The 24,999-nt window shown below is 33.9% G+C and overlaps 1 protein-coding gene across 2 annotated transcripts in view; it reads right to left on the reverse strand.

Moving 5' to 3' along the window:
* bs (serum response factor blistered) overlaps positions 1 to 24,999 on the reverse strand; it is a 217,938-nt gene that overhangs the window by 129,024 nt on the left and 63,915 nt on the right. For both annotated transcript variants that reach the window (XM_081758972.1, XM_081758971.1), the window contains exon 2: positions 8,016 to 8,270. In XM_081758972.1, the coding sequence (XP_081615098.1) occupies positions 8,016 to 8,270 (255 nt within the window). The remainder of the gene's footprint in view (positions 1 to 8,015; positions 8,271 to 24,999) is intronic.

The following is a 24,999-nucleotide window of genomic DNA, read 5'->3' on the forward strand; positions in this document are numbered from 1 at the left end:
AAGAAAGATAATTTCTTCGCATATGTCCAATCCAATTGGCCTTCCTACGAAGGATGCTGGCCAAAAACGTGCACTTCTCTCCTACCCGTTTTAAAACATCTTCGTTTTTTACCCTCTGTCCATTTTATCTTCTTCAATTTCCTCCAACGCCGTATTTCGAAGCTCTTAAAAATTTCTTATCTAATTTCCGTAATGCCCAAGTCTTCGAATCATAAGTTCAATACTCCATATATAGTGCTTAACAAGTTTCTTTCTTAGTTCACCTGCTAGCTATTAGTGTTCTCTTGTGGAATGCCTCTTTGGGTAAGGCAATTCTTGAACTTCTCTATAGTGCAACAAGCGTTTCTCGTCAAAATACTTCCCAGAAATTTGAAGTGATCGATCTTTTCAAGTTCTCTTTGTTTCTACTCTGGCCCGTAAGAGCATGTTTCCACGAGATATTTTCACGACTTCCGATTTTTCGACGTTGATTTCCATTCCATATTGTTGCCTAGTGTGAACTATTTTGTCCATCATCTCCTGTAGTTCTTCGTCGGTTCTAGTTAAAATTACAAGGTCGCTAAATATTATGTTGTAATCCTTTGTTGTTTCTTTGTTTGCTGCCAGGTCAAGTTGAAGACAGAAGATGGTTTTCGGGAAATCACACAAAATCTTGGCAAGACTTTTGAATTTTGTATTTTTTTAATCCTAAAATGTATATGAACATGAAAATCACTGTGGAAATGAAAATAATGTAGAATTGCTGTATGTGGTTGATTTTGATACATAAAGGTTTTAAAATTTAATGTGTTTTTTTTATGATGTGTCATAGCTTGTCTAAGGAACCTTTACGTAATGTACAATAAAACTGAAATTTCCTTTACTTCTTAATGATCTTTTTTAACTAATAAACGACCAGTTTACTAAGAAGTCTTACTTCAATCTAAGAACCCTCGCACCAAAAAAAAAAAAAAAAAAAAAAAAAAAAAAAGTTTTACGTAGAAAATAATTCGATCTTTATATGAGTGATTTAACCTCGTGAACAAGGCCACAAAATAAATGGTCGAAGCCCTATGAGAAACCTCTTACAGACCTAATCAACGAAGTAACCACTTATCTGGCTAGTAAATCCCTTTTCTCCATCACATAGGTGCGAGGACGGCGCCGAGTAAGTGTCTGTCTGAAAAGTCCACACCAACAATAGTCTTGGTGAGACAACCGGCGATTCCATTAGAGACAATAGGGGATTTCACACGGATGGACTAAAATGAGGTTACTCGAATTCCTATCTCTTTTGCCTTCTTTGCGTAGAACGCCTGGGATGATCTAACAGTATGACTAAAGGTCTTGTAAATGTGGATCCATACATTTGTAATCAGGTCACCATATGGGTGGGGTTGTATGTATCACATAGAGGGCTCATGCCATTTTCCTGGAAGTAAGCTGCAGTGTTGGAAAGCACTTCGACAAGTGGTAGCGTTTCCCTACTGCAATATCCCACTAGCACTAGAAATCCCTCCAAAAATTTGTTCCTCACACTGAGGCACTAAGTCAGAATGATCCTGTGGTCTATTTGACGGTAGAAAACAGATCGAATTTTTTTGTTGGTCTAACCTAGGTACACCCACCCTACAATCAGGCTACAGACCCATTTCCACCTGCCCCTGCGAGATGTGTTTTCTAGATTTCTGACACTTGTGAACTTCTCCCGAAGGTGTCTCCAGAGTCTGCGTGCTTGGTGACGCGCTTCCAATGCGATGTTCTTCCGGATGATATTGGAAACTGCTTTCTGAGATACTGTATCGTATAACCAAACTTCTCTGCGTTGGGGGATTGTCCTACTTTGCTGCTCTCCGCATGTCGTGCACTGTTTTGGGGGTTCGAGCGGGGTCGGGTCGTGTTGTTCTAAAAATTTCACATATCGCAGGGGCCTGTTGGGCACATCGTCAGATGATGAAACTTACATCAGCTTTGCTGATGATTCAACTCACTTTTTCGCACAGTTTCACTATTGTTGAGTGACTATAATGGTCGATGGTAAGTCCACAAATGAACCACTCCCATAAAGCTATCAATTTTACCTTCATCGTTCCACGGATCGTGCTCAACTGATATTGTTATAAAGCACAGTTCCCATTGTAGCCACCAATGTATCGGGACATAAATGCGTCGTTCAGAAGGGCCAATGAAGACACTATTTTTATCATTGGCAACTTTCAACTGGATTTAAAATGTATCCATTCCTGCCTGTACGCAAATACTAATGAGTTTACATAACTAAAAACATGTAATATTCATTTGTGGTATTAATTTGTGTAACGGAAGAATATTATAGTTCCGTTTCACTACAATAATCTTCCTCTTATCAATGGAAATAAACGATACTTTTGATTACTGATATTTTACTAACTCACGTAGCTTCTACTTTTAAGAAACGATATATATATATATATATATATATATATATATATATATATATATATATACAGCATTACACAACATTCACTTATTTTTCTCGTATTCATACGGGAAAAAATAAATTGCAACGAGTGGCAACGTTATTTTCATGTGGCTAACAATTGGTGAGTTTCACACAAAAGTAACACATGTAGTAATACATATATATATATATATATATATATATATATTACATATGTATATACAGTATATAGTTCTTTATAAAAGCTGGAAATAAACCTATAATTCTACTTGAAATGAGGAAATCATCAAGTTTCTGGTAAGCATTCTTCCAAAGTATTTTAATTTTTGCAAGTCAAATGTTCATAATTGTATTATTGAAAAAGTAAGCATAAGCAACAATTTCGTTCATAGAATTATACTGCAAATCTTTTTATACGAGTGTAATGCCTAATACAACTTGTGAACATAGCCCGGAACTGAGACTAACAAACTGGGAACTACACGGTACTAGCTGAAATACCTGCTCTTCACACGGGAAGAGTAGGTTTAGGAAAATATTTGAATTCCTTTCCCTCCTTAGGATAAGTAGTTAAACGAAAATGTAATTATAAAAGCCCATAAGATATTCTATTTTCCTCATGAATTTTGAACATCCCTACTCCCTTCGGAACGCCCTTTAATCAAAGTGTCATAATAAAAACCCAGTTTGAGTAGGTGATAACTATACTCAAAAATTGATTTCAAACGATCCAGCTATTTTCCAGTGATTTGATCCCACACAAAATCATTTTTATACATATTTACATATGGTGCATAAATGTTGAACCATATATGAAACACATATTCGCTGAACTATGACATACTGAACACTAATAAGGAAATGTCATACGCCTTTTAGTCTTTCTACATAAAGTTTGGAGAAAATGTAAAACAGAAATATAGGGACAACTGGGTATTCCCTAGGCTAAAGCATGTCATTTCGTTTCAGAGTAAGGAATGCACAATGTGGTAATTCTCCAACACACTGTTTATTCAAGTATTGAAAACAGTCTCATCCAATTTTTTTACTACTAGTATTCTTTAAAAATAATTTATTTATCGATCTAGATCACCGACATCACTTTCTTTTAATTATTTAGATAATTGTATTGTTTTTAATATCTTCAGTAAAACGAATCGCTCAAGATTATGGAATCCTGACGGACATTGAAAAAACTTACCAGAAAACAGAAAAGAAAGAAGAAAAAACGCACCATGTAACGAAGCGAAACGAAGCTAGAATCTTTCGCTGATCGCTTCATCAGATAGGGAGAAGTGGAAAGAGTATAGAAAAAGGCATCTATGAAGAACATACAAAAAAGTCATGATTGGACTGGATGTCATCATGGTAGCATCCTTCCATCTCTCTACTTCTTCCCCTCCCTATCTGACGAAGCGTTGTATGAAAGTTTGACTTTCATTAAATGATTTTATTATTTATTTATTTTATTTTATTTTTTTTTATTTTTTTTTTTTGTTTGTTTGTTTTCTGTTAGTTTATTTTCCATTCCGCCTGAGGATTCCTTTATTTTAATCACCTTCATATATATAGAACATGTGAATGTAAAGAAGTAAAATGATAGAGCTGGACCGAAAGCTTAGTACTTTCGTTCAGCGATTTCAGTGTGTATAAATAATCATGTTAATATCTTTTTGTTTTCCTTCTTTCTTCATATTTTGCAGTGAAAATCCTTTTTATATCCAGTCCACTTAAAGATCAAAAGATACGATGAAAAGTACCTAGTATCATGTAATGCTACATTAATACTGGAAATCAGAAGAAGATTTGAAATTTAATTAGTATTTTGAGATTTGAAATGAGTAGCTTGACTTGCCTTTATTGCTTACATCGGAGGCAAACAGCCTCGATGCTATATCCCTATTAAATCTCCAGTCAACTAAGGATCACATACAAATTTAAACAACTCAGTGATTAAATCCGGTCTACTAAAATTTAGAAATATTTCAATCCATTTCAATTTGGTAGTATGGAATGTAAAACCATATAGTGCTTTACGCAAGTTTAAGATCATTAACGTTTGCAGTAAGTGCACATATAAAATTTTCTTTACTGCAAGCGGAATCGATATTTTACCAACATAATGGTAATAGTGGGGAACCAAGAAGGGACACAAAACCATTTTCACATTTTAACGTGAAACTGATTTCTCCACTAGATATAAATGTTGTTGTTCTTCCTACTTTCGCTTTCCTTTCATGGCGGTATGAAGAAGGCAATTTCTTCGAAAGATGTGTCCAATGCAACTGGCCTTCCTACGAAGGATGCTGGCTAAAGGCGTCCTTTTCTCTTCTATCCATTTTAAAACATCTTCGTTTATTACTCTCTCTGTTTATTTTATTTTCTCTATCTTCCTCCAACAGTATACTTCGAAGCACTCTAAACATTTCGTCCCTAACTTCTGTTATATCGAAGTCTCTGAACCACACAGTCCAGTACTCCATATAGAACTTGATCAATTACTTCTTTAGTCCAATATTAACCCTGCTATAGAGGAGCCAGCAAGAGAAGGTCTCTGGCAGCTCGCAGTGACGTTGTCACTACTCATGTGTCAAGGCTTTTTTTTCTGTATATCTATAGTGGCAATTTAATTAATGGTGTAAGACAAGAGTGACCGTGTTTGGTGACACTAATACCAAAGTAGGGCCGCACTCTTCCAACACATGCAGTAAGAAACGTTAGAGACCATCTCTTGTCGGCCCTGCTATAGTAACGAGTAATCTTTTCTTGTTGACTGCTTTTTTGGCTATGGCAATTCTCGACCTGATTTCTTTGGTCTCTCGTCAAAATACTTCCCAGATACTAGAAATTATCGACCTCTTCAAGCTCTCTTTGTTCTACTCTGACCCGTAAGGGCGCGTTTCCACGGGATATTCTCATGACTTTCGATTTTTCGATGATGATTTCCATTCCATGTAGTTTCCCAGTGTCACCTATTTTGTCAATCATCTCATATAATTATTCGACATAAATACAAATTCACAAGTCTGAAATCACCATCAAAAATATATTTCATATAAAATGAGAAATCATAGTCGATAACTATTTGTTCTGGACAACTAGTTTCTTCGAAGCACTTAACTTTATAATCGGTAGATGCTGGCTTTCAACATAAAATAATACTTTCATGTTCTAAAATAATAAATAATACGAAGAAAAGTTCTTACATTTATATACAACAACAACAAAACCTCTGTTTGGAATAATGAATGATCCTAAGAAAAATGTATTTTTATGAAACATTAATAATATTCTGATTTTGTTGAAGCTTGATCTTTACATCACATTTAGCCTTTCTGTAAATATTCGTGTAAGATTAAAAAGCTTCAGAACAGTTGCAGTTGCAATATTTTCACGATTATACGTTTCGTATAGGTATCAGCTGTTCTGTTACCGCGAACTCTACATCAACGCAAAATAAAAGCTTATCTTTCTGACCAATCCCTCTGTTTAATCTTGTCCTTACCCTTGGAGTCATATATAATACCCATATCTGGTAGAGAGGAAGTAATAGTGGACAAAGCTGTATCGAAACGGCTCCACGAATATCAGCCAAATTAGAAAGATTGTAGACTTAAGCTGTTTTACTTTACTGTATTATTCTGTTAAGTGACTTTTCCTTAAATTCCATACTTGCTATGGTACCAAAGGTAGCTATCTTACGACACATTTGACATATATAGTGAAATATAAGGTTAAAAATTAGTGTATTAATTTGAAATCTGCACTTACCTGACGATCCAGCATTCGAATACATAACTTATTTGTATTCTTTACGTACACCAAATATTTAAAAGATTCACCTTTGGTTTTCCTTGAAATCAACAAAACTGTTCATATTTCAACCTATGCATCTTATCTTTCAAATGATCTGTATTCAGTTCTTCAGCTCGTGGTAACTACCATTAATGCAGCTCGCTGATGAATCTACTTTCACAAATACTTTTATCAAAAGTTTCACCACTTTGGTTATTTTCAATTGTAATCGTAATTTGGCACAAGATCCTTCTTATTCTGCATACGTTCTTTAGCTCCCCTCCATAAAATTCGTAATAAAATGAACTTATCCCTTCATTAAAACATGATCTTTGAAAGGGCACTTTTTCTATTCATTTTAATATTAGAGAGATATCATTTATTTCCAATAAAATACGGCCAACACAAGCAACAACATATGGCCATAAAAGATCGCAAATATCTAGCGAGTAACTTCTACTTTTTACAACGTTAAACTTACACGGAAAGAACTAACAAGGAGAATGTACTAAGAAAATATAGCTCTGCAGAACTTCAGCGAATTTCATACCACACTTATCTACCTTGTAGACTATAATACTTAATTTTAGATCAGAAATCTGTATTTTACGTTTTGATGCATGACTATATCGAACTTCAAATCGTAAATAAGAATATATATTTTCTGTTTCAGTAAATTTTTCACTTTTATCTTGTTTTAATTTTTTATTTTTTCTTCTTTATTTATAATTTGAATCACAGCTTGGTGTAATTTTAGTTTTGCACCAGGCAAGGTTATTAAAACCTGAAACTGCAGTAGAATTGTTATGATCATACAATTCTGACACGAATCTACTTCATTCCCTAATTTAAAAATTCCTTCTGGTATTAAAATCACTATATCCATGAAAATAAATATTGGAATAATGATACAAGACGCAGTATATTTATAATTTCGGTTACTGTAATGGAAATCTTAAAAAGAAAAGCATAGGAAAATATCAACAGATGAGTGTTTTTTATTACAAGAAATTAAAAGTTGCTATGTAATTCACTATAAAACAATTACCTGTAAAATTTTAGTAACACGTAGTAGTAATGTTAAATAAGAATCATCTCACAATTATTATCATGTTATCGACAAACATGCCACATCATCAGGCATAAAGACTAGTGGGTCAAAACAAATACAGCACTCAAAAACTCTTTCTAATCTATCGATATAATATTTAGAATAATCCTCTAACAGTTGCCACTTCTCTTCTACAAACTTGAATGTTATATTCTTTACAATGTATCTCATACAGTTAAACGACAACGCTTTTTAAAAAACTTTAAAAAACTGACACTCGCAACATCAATACATTCGAACACGTCTGAAAACAACATTCCTCAGCCTTCAGCTACGACACCAAATTCAAACGGAAGCACAACAAATATAAATGGAGTTTAAAAAAACATATGTTAGATTCTCTAACTTCTATGATACTTCTATTCATTTAAATACTACAAATAATAATAATAATAATAATAATAACTTTCAATGTAACCACATTTGTACATCGAGACATGGTAATCAAAACAACAAGCACAACATGCAAAGCTATCTTTGTGGGTGCGACATGTGAGGTGGTGTCGGTTGATGATGAGAATAGCCAGGATGAGGTGAAACAGGGGAGGGACAGGTAACATGGGTCTGGTAACTGCCTTGCATAACAGGTCCTGGACTGGAACACGGGACGAGATGATGGGGAGGACCAAGAAGATGGGAAGAAGTAGCTGTTGAGGGGCCCATGTGCGAACTATACATCATTTGTCTTACTTTCTGTTCCTCCTCGTTGATGTTGTACGTGAGCTCGGTTTCCTCGAACCCAGTAGCGGACATTCGCTGATCCTGAGAGCCTGAACTGGATGGAGGTGGATCTGGAGAATTCAAACACGTTTGAATCAATGCCTTGCCCGCCTCGGATGTGATCATCGGTTGCAACTTCCTGGTTGCAAAAGTGTACACATGGCCCGTTTCGCTCGCTACCAACAGCATCACTTGGGTGCCTGTTAACGTTGATAATTCGTATGCCTGCAAAGAAAAGGTTACATAAATAACTGAATGCATCAACTCTCAAAAAATTTCCACGAACCATAGTAAGGGTTCTCCAATGTTTGAACCATGGCGATAATAATAATAATAATAATAAAAAAATCAAGATTTTATTTATTATGTAGCACTATTGATCACATTAACATTTCTAATTCAAAGTTTCCAGTATTTAGTAATAGTATTGATCTTAATCCTAATGGGCAACTTAACTTTTTGTCTAATTCAAACACGCCTATGACTTAATAATACATTTCGAACGACCAACTAATGCGATCATAGTTTAAATGCATTAATGCAAATTATTAATATCTTCTACCAATTGGTAAAAACACTAGCAGCAGACTACATGAAAGAAAAAAAAAGTGCTCAAAACTTACATTTTTAAAGAAGCATTGTTATATTCCTCAATATATAAAGACATGTAAATAAGACTGAAACGTATTGAGAGCGATACAAAGGTTAATTTACAATGATTTCTGAAAGCTTTGAATGCGCCTCAGTCAATACTAGCTTTTACTACCTATGCCACTATTTGAATTCCAAAGACCAATACGGATGGTTTATTTGTATACACATACGAACTTTTAATGTACAAAAACCTATTACGACTCTTCACTAGCTCAGCCTTTATATTATGTATTTATATATATTATTCAATGAGAAACATCAAAAATGTAGAAAGTGACCCAGGTAGTGCTTGCAAAATGCTGTAACATTAACAAATAATTGCTTTCAAGACATTTCGTATGGTGTATATTGGTTGATGTCATAAACTGCACATTCAAATTTCTGGTCTATAAGAAAAGGTTTGGAAATAGTTATTAATTTATTCATTACTATTTTGTAGATAATATCTCGCTCACTTCATTGTCTTGAAGTTATTCACTAGAATTCAAAGTAGTAGGGGTGGGTTTAGTGAAGAGCCTAAACGTATGAACATACAGTTGCTTAAAATATTTAGCCATATCTCAGTCAAGTAACTATACATCCATATAAACATGATTATACGTTGGGTGTTTGTATTCCGTGCGCTGCGAGTAATGTAATGTACACTAGCTACTAATAAATAGCTCAGTAAAAAATAAAAAAGGTGATGAAATTATTCGAAGAAAATTACTGATCACAAAGATTCCAGCCATCACTATCAGGTCATTTGCAGTAAATTTAGAATCTTTCTTGTAATATGCGATCCTCCATTCATTGTCTCGTTTTGACTTAACACGTGAAAGATTTATTCTCTCTTATAACATATACGGATAGTATTCCTTCTATTTTCTGGCATTTCTCTGAATACATTTTTTTCCCAAATAATATCTTAACCAGGTTTCTTTCATCTATCTCTATACATCTTCAGTGTTCTATTTTCCCTAAGTTTCGCTAACGCACCTTCAGTGTTTTTCCGGTCTATTCAGCAGCTAATTTTCTATATTCCTCATCATACCCATATCTCGAAAGCTCCCACTCGGCTTCATCCCTCTTTCGTAATACCCATGCTCCTGCAGCGCATAGTACAATACTCTACACGTCAGATTTCTTTGATAATTAATTGTTCATCGAATTATTTAATTACTTTTTCTTTTACTGAAGCCTTTTTGTGACGTTTCTATCCCTGCTTTTGCTTCCTGTTCACATTTCAAATTCTCAATAACGTATGATAACTAACACCGTTCTATTTTCTTTCCTGTAACTGACCAGCTTTGCTTCGTTTCAATAACGATTTCTTTCGTCCTTTTAACACTTTGAAGAGAATTAATAGGGATAATATAATGATACAACTGAATTTAGATTATACAATCAACAAACACGAACTTTTAACGTTACGAAATTGTGACTTGAAATATTATATATCTGTATTTTTTCTTTGTTAAAAACACAATTACTTCTCACTTCATTCTTCAAAATAATTCTAAATTGTGTAATTTGAATCTCAATCATAACGAAATTGTAAAGAATTATAAAGAGGATTGTTCACTTCATCCATTTCATCACAAGGCTAAAAAATTCGGTGAAAAGGTAGTTATTAACTAGAATGAATTCTGTTAATATGTACATATAATGGCTGCCTCAGGGAAGATATATAATCAAATGAATAGGCACAATTTCCCTAAGATATTGCACAGAAGGAAAAATATTTTAAAAAGCACCAAAATGTAAGAAAAGTCTCCTATACAGGCGATTTCTAATATTTTCAATCCTAAGTCCGAGAAGGATTCGGGATAACTTATCAATGCAAACGGACAATCCCGGTAGTATTGTATCAATTTCACCCAACAATACCAATAAAGGCTGTATTCATCTTAAAACAGAATGTTTACAACATTTGTTTGCCACGTATTTCACATGCATATCATTTTCTACTACCTGATACATATCTTTTTAAAATGTACTAAACTGTCAGAAATCAGGAATTTGCCATGTAAGCCGAAGAGCGAACGTATTAGGGTAACTTATGATACACTTCATATCACTCAAACGAACTCCTCCCACTACAAATAGAAAATCAGACAATAAGAAGAACGAAGACTTCTTCATGCTTCGTCTGCTACGAACAAGATGAGTTTCACTAGCAAAACTAAGTACTTTATATGCATCATTTTCAAAATTCCAGTATATTCCAGTATAACTATCAGCAAAATTGCAGTACCTACTACAATGTTTTTTTTAAAGTTCTTTAGGAATAATCACACTCTTAATGACTTCAGGTTTGTAATTGTTTTATCATCAAAAGAATATTTTATTTTTAATAAATTTAGTTAGCCTTGATGTTTTTTTTAATACAAATGATTTTTAACATTTTTTAAAGGGCCTCGCAACATCCCTCACAACCCTCCACTCCACCCATTGCTTTAAATGTCTAATTACAAAATCTATACAACTCTTGCTTTGGAAAAATTTACAATCTCAATGAATACAAAATTGTTTCTAAGACTATTAAAGCAATTACAAAAAGTATTGACAAATTACCAGTTTCATGATTTTTCCAGTATGTGGATCAAAATTCCAGTATATTTCCAGTATTTCCAGTATCAGTAGACACCCTGTTTTAAAATAATAAACTGTAGTTTTCACACACAAAAAAAAAAAGTGTATTAAAAAGGCGTGATTCTTGCAACTAAATAAGTTCAGTAGATCAATATAATAATTGGTTAAATGACTTTTTGTGGTTGTTCATGTGAGAATTTTTATGTAGTAACAACAATTTACCTGTAATAAGATTTTCGCTATACTTCTCAGTCAAATATATACTGAAGTTAAACTAAAATTAAAAGGTGATATAAAGATTGAATTGCAGCTTTCTAAAAGGCAAACTATTTAACGAACAATAACAAAAGACATATTTAATGTAGTTTATAGTATCTTTAAAATAAATAATGAAAGTAAAGCTTTTATGAATTGATGTTACACTTGAATCGTATTTTAGGTACTTAATAAGATATACGTTCAAAGTCTAGTAAATTCGAAATTCCTGTTACTTGCCTCTCGTATGCAATACTGATTCGAATTCGAATGACTTGTAACTTGTATCACTGCTACAATTAATCTCAGCTATAGGTACTTAAGTAAAAGAGGACGAAAGAGAACGAAAAATCCAATAGGTTAATTGCAAATAGTTTCAAACAACTGTAAAAAATTTCAAATTAGTTTAATCCGATTTTATACTTAAGAATAGCATTTTCAGATGTTTTCTAAATCGAACATAACTGACTGTACTTTCTCTTTCTCTATGATCGGCGTGTGGGCCAGCGTAAAAATATTTGCCAGCAGCACTATGCAGTTGTTTCGAGTTAATAAATAATAATAATGATAAAATGGACGACATATTTCAAATACATAAAACTTTTCTCGTTGCTTCCATAGCTTTTCTTTTGTTATTTTCACTAACTTATACAAGTATTGAACAAAATAATGAAAGATTTATTAAAGTTGGAACCTCTTGCATTAATACTGTGTTTCTCCACCTAGACCATTTCCTGAATAGCGGTGACTGAAATCTGAAGCCATTTTTCCTGCAATCTCCAGCTCAGGCAGAGACGTAGGAGATGGAAATCAACGCCGAATCATATTTTCCAAAATAACCAACAGAGGCTCAATGATATTTGGTCTAGGAATTAATTCGTGCGGGTGGACAAGAGATGGCGCAACGAACGGAGCGTCCCACAGTTCCGTGTATCCACACATGTGTTGCAAACCCCTGTCATCGCGTATCGTTCGTAGTATAGGGCAGTGGATTAAAGCTTCAACAACACCAGTTTGTAGTTAAGTGAACATGGCGCAATTTGTGCCTGATAAAGTGTTTTTGCGGGGTGTCCTGCTGCATTACTTTAACATGCAGAAAAGTGCGACTGAAAGTCATCGTATTTTGGTAGAAGTGTATAGTGACCATGCTCTAGCTGAGCGAACGTGTCAGAAGTGGTTTGCACGGTTTGGAAGTGGTGATTTCGGCTTGGCAGACCAAGAGCGAGCTGGACAGCCAAAAAAATTTCAAGACGAAGAATTGACAGCATTGCTCGAGCAGGATTCGTGTCAAACGCAGGAACAACTTGCAGCAGCATTAGGCGTTGATCAAACAACAGTCTCCAAACGATTGAAAGCCATGGGAATGATTCAAAAGATGTCACATTGGGTTCCACATGAATTGAAAGACAGAGACGTTGAAAGACGAAAAACCATTTGCGAATTGCTGCTTCAACGACAGAGCAGAAAGGGGTTTCTGCATCGAATTATTACGGGTGATGAGAAGTGGATCCATTACGAGAACCCTAAACGAAAAAAGGCCTGGGTGAAACCAGGTGAACCAGGTCCATCACAACCAAAATGAGATATTCACTGTGCAAAGGTTATGCTGTGCATATGGTGGGATATGAAAGGTGTGGTGTACTATGAGCTGCTGCAACCGGGTGAAACTATGAATGGAGAACGTTATCGACGACAATTAATGCGTTTGAAGCAAGCTCTGGCCAGAACACGACCAGAATGGGAGAACAGACATGATAAACTTATTGTTCAACATGATAACGCTCGCCCACATGTCGCAAAACCGGTCAAAATCTATTTAGAAAATGTCGGATGGGACGTTTTACCCCACCCGCCGTATTCACCAGACGTTGCTCCTTCGGACTACTACTTGTTCGATTACATGAACAACGATTTGATTGGACAGCGGTTTACTTCTTCAGAAAATATCGAAACATGGGTCTCTGACTGGATCGGTTCCAAGGATGAGGACTTCTTTCGCCACGGAATCCGTACATTGCCTGACAGATGGGCGAAAGTGGTGGCTAGCGATGGACAATATTTTTCTTAAGGTATTTATGTATTTTGTGTTTGTACTACAGCTTCAATGTGTGCGTACTAACCGCACGAATTAATTCCTAGACCAAATATTTAGGTAATATCTGCAACGAACAAAGAGACAGTTGATTTACGGAGTGCTTAGTGTTACCAAGCACGGAAAATTTGTCTCAATTTTGACGTTTCCATAAGGATAAGACTAGGAGATTGGTTCTATCCCACTCACGCAACGCAACTAGTCGAACTATTAAACCTTTAGAACAAGAGTAGGATAGCTAGTTATTTTCTACGTGGTTCACAGAGATACTCGCAAAATTAGAAATAATAATAATAATAATAATAATAATAATAATAATAATAATAATAATAATAATAATAATAATAATAATAACAATAATAATAATAATGGAATGGAGAAATAAACTATTAGGATTAGGGACTATATTGTATTCAATAACTAAGTAATTATGATTAATTACAAAAATATTTACTAAAATCAATATTTTTCTTATAATAAGGCACACTGACTTTCTTAGAATATCAAAATGTTAGACGTCAAAATGTCGGAAGATATAAAATTAATTTCGTAAATAATTAACAGTCAAAAACAATAACTAAATGTGCCTTTTTACAACGTAATTATATGTTATTGTAGTTGAAACGAAAATAATTTTTAGTTGGTTGGTTGAGGTATAGCGTCCGCTGTCAGCACCGAGGATATCTAAGATGTGGAAATAGTTTTTGAGGTGGAATCTGAATCACCGAATTGCTTTCAAGGCTTTCCCACCAGGAATCGAACCCGGTACTGCGTGTACCAAAGGCAAGCGCGCTAGCCACTAGACCAGTGCGGAGGACTGTAAATAATTTTTAAATACCACTTAAAAATTATTCTTTTAAATGAATATAGCATATTTACGTTTTTGTTTCCGGCTTTGTTGAATGTTATCGTTATTTTCACTAATAAATATTTACTTCCCTTATTTCATAGACGCAGAAAGTTGTACTTTGGGAACACTGCAAAAGACTAGACTAGACTTTTTAATGGACTAGAAAACCTCGAAAAATTTTGACGGGAAAAATAACCCAATACAAAAATGCCTCCAGAATGTTTTTAACGTCTTGAACTGGACAGAACAGAACAATCCAAGTATGGACTTTCTCAAGAACTTTTCACACCGGTTTCTCTAAAACCATTAATATTCATCTTACGTAGTTCATATACACATGTATTACGAGAACTGCAAACTCATAATAGAAGTCAGTTTAGCTGAACAGATTTTTTGGTAGCTTCCAAACATTGTTCTCAAACTTGAGCAACAATCTGTACAAATACGTTCTGAGTTTTTCCTATTGTAATGTATGTAAATATTTCTCTTATAAAAAATATTGGAAGTGCAATTAAAATTATTTGCTACCTTACTTTAGAAATTTAATTACACTTATATTTTTGACAGGAGATTTAGAGATTTTTAAAACCGGAATATAATTAGTTCCAATAGCCATATAACACACCTAGCAATGTCATTAAGAATTGCAAAGGACTTAATTATCAAACCATTCGTTACCCATCGTTCCATTAATATTCACTCCCAGAGCTATTGACGCAATTTCTCTTATGAATTGCCGGAAGCTGTAGGGAGAATGAGGAAAAAGTTCCTTCGACATGTCTGAAGTATTAACAAAAAACTTGGAAATAACTCTTAATTGTTTGCAGCGAAGCAAAGCGTGATGCAACGATTATCATAGGTCACTACATCGCTCCTAAAACAAAACCAATTTCGTAAATATATAGGCATGACACACGACGATGATACCATATTTGGTGACTATTGAATAATCTTGCGTAACTGACCTTGGCAAATTTGGTAACTTCCAGGTTCATTGGCTGCAGAACAGCATGACCAGAAAAGAAAAGAAAAAAAAGATTCTTGTTCTTTGCTGTTTTGATCTTGTCATCCATTTTTATACTTACCGAGTTACTCGGGAATATACAACGCCCTACATTGTTTTGTTTCTTTTTTTTTTTTTTTTCATTACTTAATTTCATATTTCGCTTTTCTTTGATAATCAATTATAACCTATTCAAAAGATTGTCAGATTTAATTTTGTAAGTTTCATTCATTTATTTTATTTTATTTTATTTATTTATTTATTTATTTTTACATAAAGTACTATATCCACCCATTAGGTGGAAAACTGACTTTATGGGATAATCTTTCAAGGAATGAATAAATAGTTTCTTGTTTACTACTATATAAAACTTAATCTCAGCGACATGCGTTACATGCAAATAGTTCATTAATTTTACATATAATCTCGGCAACAATTAAGTATACGAAAGTAAATTGTAAAACTAACTATCATTGTTTCAAAATATTTTAGGATTTATTTTAAATAAAAAATTTCATCCATTTTGTGTGTGAATGGGAATGAATTTAAAACACTTATTGCGTTGCCTCTTTGAATGGCAAGGCTTACCCGTTGGAACAGGAAATGTTTGCTTCTAGGGTCCCCTGATTTATTAATTAAACTGACCCCAAATTTGTCAAAAATTTACTTGTTTCTTTACTAAAAACACCCATGGTTTCAGTAGCAAAAGCAATGAAAAAATGATCTTCTTTTAATTTTGAATATTTCGAATGCTTTCGTTTACTAGCTAAATAGTTAAATATTTTGAAATAAAAATAAATACCGTATTGTAAAAAAAATTATTATTGTTTGTTTATAATTCTGTGAAACACATTACAATCTGCATAAGAAACTAAAGCTTTATACATAATCAAATGCAATCGATTAGTGTGAACATGAATATTTTAGATTACCACGGTTCATGTCAAAGTTACGAACAAAACAAAAATCGAATGTCGTAAAACAAAAACCTGAGAAGAAACCCTGTATACATTTACCGATACAGGATCATTTATGGCAATATCCTATGTTAGCGGTACTAGTGATTATATTCTTTTTCGTGTAAGTCAATATTTCAGCATTAGAACTGAAGATCATACCAGGGTATATAGGACGTGGTGTGCTTTCATTTTCATCCGTTATTTCAAATTGTACATAAGGTTACGTGTGGAACTTGGCACTTTTTAAGGCAATTGTGTAACCGTCTCAGGGGGGTGTAGCCAGATTTTTAGCCGTGTCTCTACTTGTTGCTAACAGGATGAAAAATATATTTTTCTTTTACAATTTTAATGCTATGCAACAATGTATCTATATATATATAAGAGAACGCACAAATCCTTTGTGAACTCATCACGCTAATACGGCTGAACCAATTTCTTTCATTTTTGGGGGGTTATTATGATTTGGACCCTAGATGGTTTTTATCATATCACTTTAATTTTTAATTACCAGTGTCTTGAGATAATTGACCATTCAAGTGTCCATACGTACAAATCCTTTGTTATTAGTTCATCATAGGTAAAAATAAACGTATTTATATGCAACCCGCATGACCATGTGACTCGGCGGGTTAACATAAATGACAGGCGCTATAATGTTAACATTTACTGCAATTTGAAAGCGAAAAAGTAAAAATTATCTAAGTAACAAAGTTTATTGCGTTCCGGGGTGACCGCAGCGAAGCGGGGTGAACGCTGCTAGTTATTAATAAAAGAGTGTCAATTTCCTTGTATTTCGTGTAAGCCACATATGCAGGGTTCCTACTGATCTGGAGAAATCTATTTCTCTGACTTCTCCCTGACCTTCCCTGATCTTTGGCAGGAAATTTCCTGACTTTATGACAGGAGTCGGATGACATTGACATATAAGTGAGGAATAAATATCGGTGAATATTTATATATGAGAACATTGATTGCATAGAGACAAACAATAATCAATTGCTCACATTACATTCCACTAACTACCCATAAAAATCTGAGCAACGTTTCCATGCTGTGATCATTCATGGCTGGCTAAGCTGAAATTGGTGTACAATTAATGTTCAAAAAAACATATTTTATAAAATTTTCCTGACTTTCCCTGATTTCCAGTCTCTTTCCCTAAGTTTCCCTGACCTGCACCATTTTCCCTGAGTTTTCCCTGATTTTCCTGACTAGTAGGAACGGAGATATGGCTCACAGGGTTTATTGTTCTTTCGTAATTTTGTTCTTCTGAGGCCCCGTGAGCCATATGTGGCTCACGCATTCTTTCCTGCCAAGAGCCAGACTCGTTCAAAAAAACTTGGAATATTGAATATTGTGGTCTCTAGGTACGTATTATTTGAATATGCTAAATTCTAAAAAGCGAAGCATATTATTTGAATATGCTAAATTCTATTCAAAACAGCTGAATAAAAGCTGAAACAAGTTGCATTTTCGCATTAACATTTTCAGCATTCTTATTAACAGCAAGTTAACATTTTCACATATTTTCCGTGGATATGGATGTATAATTCGAAAGGCTAAATAAAGGGCATGCAATATAGTCACACACTTAACTCAAAACATCGTGTTGAAAAAGAAAACTTAATCCTTTTCGTAAGGCCTCAGATAAGTACCAAACAAATATCAACGCGTGAGCCATATATAGCTCACGGGGCTCCACGGTCAGTTTTAGTGTGAGCCATATATGACTCACAGGGCCTCACGGAGCAGTTTAGTGTGAGCCACATATGGCTCACATGGCGATCAAGAAAGAAACTAATGCACTTCATTTCTTCACATGTAATTAATCTATCTTTCTTTCTTTCCTAGTTGCAAAACATGAAACAAATGCTACACCTCCTATATTAGGAAAGACATAGTAGACAAGCTGTATTTCCTTTTAACTACCTAGTAGTTAAGGGTGACCACTTTCACTGTCACATACAGTGTATGAGGACACTGGGGATTCCAAACTGAACTTAACTGCAAAATGCCGCAACCATATACAGCGTCTTGGAAACGCTACAAAGGCCATAACAAGATGACAACTTTTCTCAATGGGCGGCAGTTCCTGTGGGCAGTCAAAACTGAACATTTTGCAGTTTTAATGTTCTCGTAAACATGTTGATCGGACTAAATTTACAAATTACTGTTTAAATGAGTGGGTTTAACCATCTAAAAATGCAACATGAACTACTTCTGTCGAAAACTATGCTGATAACAGCTGAAAATATTTACTTTACGCAATTAATTTTCATTTTATACCTATATTATTATTATTATTATTATTATTATTATTATTATTATTATTATTATTATTATTATTATTATTATTTATTTATTTATTTATTTACTTATTTATTTCGCACCACGTGGTTTTAAGTTTGTACTTTGCTTATGTTTTTGATGAGACATTACTTGTATGACAGTTTTTCTTCTCTATCTATATAGACAAAATGACAACAACTACACACCTTCCCTCACGATATCAGAGGCTGAACAGCTGAGTTTTTAAATACAACTTCGACTTACAAATTAACTATAACATGCTCAGCAGAGAATGTCAAATACACTTAAAATTAGGAAAGGGCATCTATCACAGTGTGTTTTAACGTTCGTGAAAATAAATGGTACCTAAAATTAGATAGAAAAAGAGAGTTGTATACAAAAATAACTTCTGAAGAACTATGGAAACAGAAGATATGAGATACATAAACAAATGTTTGTTGATGATTAGAAATGACGACAGAACGACGTGAGAACAGTATTTTTAATTCACAATAAAATTAAAGATATTACTTACAAAAAAAAAAAAAAAAAAAGTGAAAAAGCCAGAAAGGTAACAAAGCTTTTATCATTTTAAAAATTGAGTTTTTGTACTAAAAGATTTTAAGAAAACAAGTTAAACAATAATTTTAAAAACTTCGAAATGATGCAGGAAACGCACTGCTTTAAAGTATATTTATACTAATATTAAACTGTAATTAATTTTTCCCTACAAGATACACATTGCAAAAATTCTAATCCACAACAGTGCTTTTTAAATAATTTACAGTAGAAATAAACCTAATTTAGTATATTCTTAACCCAATGTTCAATAAACGCTTTGACGATAATGGTGTTAGGCTGGCGAAACGGTCGTCATATTATGTTATTATATATATATATATTATTAACATACGCGACGTGAAACAGTGAGTCTATGAGAGTTGCCTGACCGTTTTATAAAAACATATTTGTTTATGCTTGCGGATTCCTACATGATTAAGAGTCCAAAAATAATAATTTTACTTTTTTATCGGTGTTCCAACTCTGATAGCAGCCATTTTTGTCTGACAACACGTTCTGATTCTTGCGTTTCTAGAGGTTCGAGTTAACTTATATTACTCAGAACTGATGAACCCTAGGTTAATGAAACAAAAACAAAACACTTTATTCAACAGAGAACAATCTATTTTATGTCCAGTATATATTAATAAAATTTACATGCAAAATAGTACAAATTCACCTAAATAGTTGACATCCAAATTGACAAATTTGCAATGTTCGAAGGCATATCGTCCTAAGAAAGAATGTAATATCAGGTTTAATTGTTTTCTTTTTTCTTTTTTGGGGGGGTGGGGTACCTAAATGTACTATATGAAAAACACTGAGAGTTTCTTCCTTTACAAGTTAATGTTTTCTAGAACGGTTATTTTTTTTTTTAATCAAAATTTGGAAATCCTATTTTTGTTGGGACAAATTTTCAACATCTTAAAATTCGATATATAAACCCTCTATCGTCTATTATCCTGCTGTGTGAATATCATGTTTGAGATTTATCTACAAGTCAAGCTACAAGACGTTACAAACCACACACAAAAAAATGAGAAAAAATATATTATGCTTATTAATAATGAATGATAGTATGGTCTCAACTAATAATATCGAGCTACATTTAAACATACCTATGTTCCTTCAAGTAGCTAACATGATGTAAATATTAAGTGAACGTGAATAATTAGAAAACTGTTCATGGTCCATTTAGATTCGAATTAAAGAAGTTCCACAACATAAACAACTTAGGTCTATTTAGTCACTATTTTATAACACAGTTTGTACGGCGGATACTATCGATAAAAATGCATTTTGGTTCAAATAAAATTATTGCTGTATTGTTTACAACTTATTTGTCACTTTTGGATCCTGTTTGTGCTTCTACTGTGATCTGTACCTAATTAAGAAGTTATGATATTTCTTCGCTTAATTTGGAAACAGCATTATATGTCATGTCAGTAGCTGTTGTTAACTTCTAAAGTGCTTAGTTTCCTTAGAACACTGTCCATGGGCAGTCAAGTCTCATTATTCCTAAAAGCAGTCCTTGCTTCTGCGGGATGCTAAAATGTTACATGCACATCCTTATGTTTGTCACTAAAGTCTTACTTCTACCAGCTCCCATTCACCAGCATATACACATGATATAGAATCTCTTGTGTAAAGTGTTAATTTTGTAGAATTTTTTGTAGGGGAATGCGAATGAATTTCATATTATGTACTTAGTAGAGTAATGAAGCACTTAAGATTCCTCTCTGACACAGGTACAAGACAATAAAAATTCCTTGTGTCAGTAATTGTCACAGTTTGCAAATAGGCTAAGGAGTTTGCTGTTGTGATGTTGAATGATTTCTTCTTCTTTCATATGTATCCTTTTAAACGCTTTTGAGAAAATTCAAATATTAAATTTTATAACGTATGTTAGGAAATTGACTGTCATTTGATGTAGCAAAATAATAAGGTATTTAAGACAAGGGAAGAAATCTGATGTTCTCGTCACAGAGAGTACTAAAATGTTATCGCTTGACTGACCTCATATTGTTATTAAGTTTAAATATAAGTATTAAATTCTCAGTATAAGTTTGGTATTGTTTTCTAAAGTATCTTTCTTTGTAGATCAATCTAGCCAATGTTGAGTGGCATTATTAATAGGCAAATACTAACGACTGGCGATCCTACCAACTGCAACATTGTTGAGTTATGGAAAAAAAAAACTTATATAGCTAAAGCTTGTTTAACATATTCTTAGTAGGCGTTTAGAAATAAAAAAAGACATTATTATTCTATTCACATTGGTCGCAACATTAAAATATTATTATAATTGAAATATTGGGCATTAATGTATCTATTTTCAACAGCAAACTAATTTTAAACATATCAACAAACAATCGATAATTAAATTATGGTCCCAGCCCAACTCCAGCTCTTGCTTGTCTATCTTCCATCTTGCTGTTCTCAGTTAACACTACATTTTGTGTGTGTGTGATTTTTAACGTACTGTAACTTGCTTTTAGATAAATTTCGAACATGATATTTGCACATAATAGCAGCATATATAACAGTAGTATAATACACGAAAGAGAGCTTATCTGTGAAAATATCAGATTAAAAAAAAAAAAAAAAAAAAAATCCGTTCTTGAAACATTGTAACTTGTAATGGAAGAAACGCTTTTCTTTCATACATTCAGGTAGCTACCCCCCCCCCCTCTCCCCAAATAATTAAGCCTGAGATTACATTTCTTCTTGGGGTAATATGCTTTCGAACAGTGCAAATCAACTGTTTAACTGGATTTGGACCATTTTGCATACAAAATTCGCAAAGTATGTGCTGGTCAAAAGATAGGTTGTTCTATCCTGGATAAAATGATTTTTGTTTCAACCTAGGGTTTACTAGGTCAAAAATGATTACCATCAGAGTTGGGAAAGCGATAAAAAAAAAAAAAATTATCTCTGGACTCTGTAATCAAGTAGAAATCCACAAACAAAAGATCGTTTGATTATAAAATGGTCAAGCAACCAATTATTTTTTCTCTGGTGCACTTGGCATAGATGAACCCAAAAGTGAGTTTGGTTTTAATGAATATTATATATATATACAGCAATGGCTACTATGAGAAATTTTGGAGCAATTTTGTGTAACCTGTACAACTATACAAAATTAGTAAATTGACTTTGTAATAAAGTCGTTATAACATGCAAAGTTTTACTTGATTTTTTCTTATCTTCTTTCGCACAGTATATTTTGACTTGAGAGAAGAATCTTTCTGTATGTCATTTCCTTTCAATCTAAATGAAGATATCCCTTGATTGTACTTTTTATAATATGTTTATTTAGGACTAAAACTTCGTGTAACACTAAAGCACTGCTTCGTACACTCAAGTGGACACTTCAAAATCGGTGAAGCAAATTTTGCAGCCTGAATTTAAGAGTAATTTCTTCAATAGTCTTAAGAGCAAACTTTAAAATAAATTAAGTATTTCAAGAAGACATTTTAATTTTGGGTGATAACTGAATAGAAGACACATTATGTCTAAAAAAAACCCTATCAATAGTGTTGAATCTTTTGCTCAAAGTTTATTTAATGGTCTAAGCCTTTCAGTTTTAGAAATATCGTTGTACACCAAACTCATCTGAAGCACTCAAGTTTAAGAACATCTACTAATATATCACATATAGGGTGTTAATGAACTATACCGACAAACTGAAAGAGGTGATTCTTTACATCAAAGTAAGACAAAAAGTTTATATGAACCTATGGGGGAAAGTGCATAGTTTTAGAGCTAGGGCTGTCCAAAATCGCGAAAAAGCTAAATTTCAACAGGCCCTATTTTGAATTCGAGACACTATGGATGGTGGTAGTTATCAGCGTAAAGGGAGTCACGCATACGCAATCTAAAAATGCTTATTTCATCAATGTTCAATGGGTGTACAGAGTTTTTCCTGTAGGATGTAAATCCCAGACATGCCGACAACCGGATTTTCAGATGTACTCTAACTTTATGCTTGGTCCTAAGTAGGCAAGCGATAAGCTTCGACAGTATTGAACACGGGATTCCTTTTGACGAGATGTCGAAAGTGTTAAGGACCGTCAGAAGCACGGTCTCTTGTATTCGGGAAAAGACGTGCTGCAATGTCTTCTTTCACGTTTATAAATGCAAAAAAACGTTTCAGTGGAACGACTGCAGAAGATCGGTTGTCACCTGTAGTATTAGCCCGGATCTTCCTCTGAGCGATTATCATGTAAGGAAACTTGTTTTCTGGACGCGCCTTGTATTAATTCTAAACATTTAGAAACTTTGTTATGCTAAATCTACGATCCACGGAAAGGTAACTCGTTTAGCATACCTTCTTCGAAAGTTTAATGAATTATCATCAATCATTACGAATACTTAAGAAATGTTGGTGAAACTATTGTGCGCAGCGAAGCTGCTACAGTTACGATTTTCAACCGATAAATCTTGCACAACTTCCATGGAAAGCGTCAGTATGCTAGGTGCAAGGAGTCGAGTACACTGAAATACCAATGAAGCTTTTAAGTGAAATGTATGGAAGGTGTGGTTCAAGCAGAGTAGTTTATATTTTTTGGGGGGGAGGGGGGTTTCGACCACGGATTCGACCAATTCACATATGAATGTAAAAATCAACCACTATGTTTATTTGAACATTGTCAAGAATAAGGTGTCGCTACTTCCCTACCATCGTGATGAATGTGCAGTAGCCACTTGTATCTTCCAAGACCATAACTGCCGTCTTTAAAAGGCTAAAAGCGTTCATGCATCGGTTGAAGGATGTTCAGGTATTCTGTCGTATCTGGTCTGGCCTGCAACGTTCCCAGATTAAAATCTCCAATTTATTGTTAGTTTGTTCAAGTTTAGCATTCCTTTTCAGGACTGAGATGTGGGCCTAAAGTTTAAGATGGAATCCGAACCACCATAATGCGTTCAAAAAAAAAGTTCTCTTATCGGATTTTGAACCCGAAACCACGTACACCAAACACGCACGCGCCAGCAGGAACTTGAAATCCAATAAAAAATTTGTCGAACTATATAAAACAGAGGGTGAAACGCAGAAGTAGACATCCCCGTATTTTGGTGGAACTACAAGAATCTTACTGGTAAGCGAGAACATTCACATCGATGTGGCATGCCTGCAACACTTCGTGCAGTAATTTCCAAACAGAATCCAGGCGGTCATCTAAGTAAAAAACTACGTTATAAAGTAAGTTCTACGGGGTCATTTTTTGTTCGTTTATTTTAAAACTAACCATTTACTTCGAATTTTTGAAGTGCAATGTTCTACTTTTCATTAACTGATGAACAAAACCAAATTTACTGAACAGGTTAAATAAATAAATAAACTGACAGAGGGTTTATGAACTATTTCTATAGTCATGAGTTTTCTATAATAGTGATTTTAAAATATATACCCAGTTATTAGATTTAGCCATATTTACGGAAGATAGTTGACTAGTGTTTGGACTGAACTTCTATACGAAGGGTTGGTTGTGGTTTAGCGTCCCTTTTCAGCACTGAAGCTATACGAGACGTGGATCGAAGAATCACTGTAATGTAATCAAATTTCAGGGTTCTCCCACCAACTGAACCCGGGATCCCGTGGGCTAAAGGTGGGCGCGCGGGAAGGGCTTTTAGACGAAAAGGAATAACAAATTTTACTTATTATGAATAGTTCGTATTTTCATTCTTTATATTAGCACAATACAGTAAAATCTCTG

The sequence above is a fragment of the Thermobia domestica genome, chromosome 5 (assembly GCF_964235325.1).
Source record: "Thermobia domestica chromosome 5, izTheDome1.hap1.1, whole genome shotgun sequence".
Lineage (NCBI taxonomy): Eukaryota > Metazoa > Arthropoda > Insecta > Zygentoma > Lepismatidae > Thermobia > Thermobia domestica.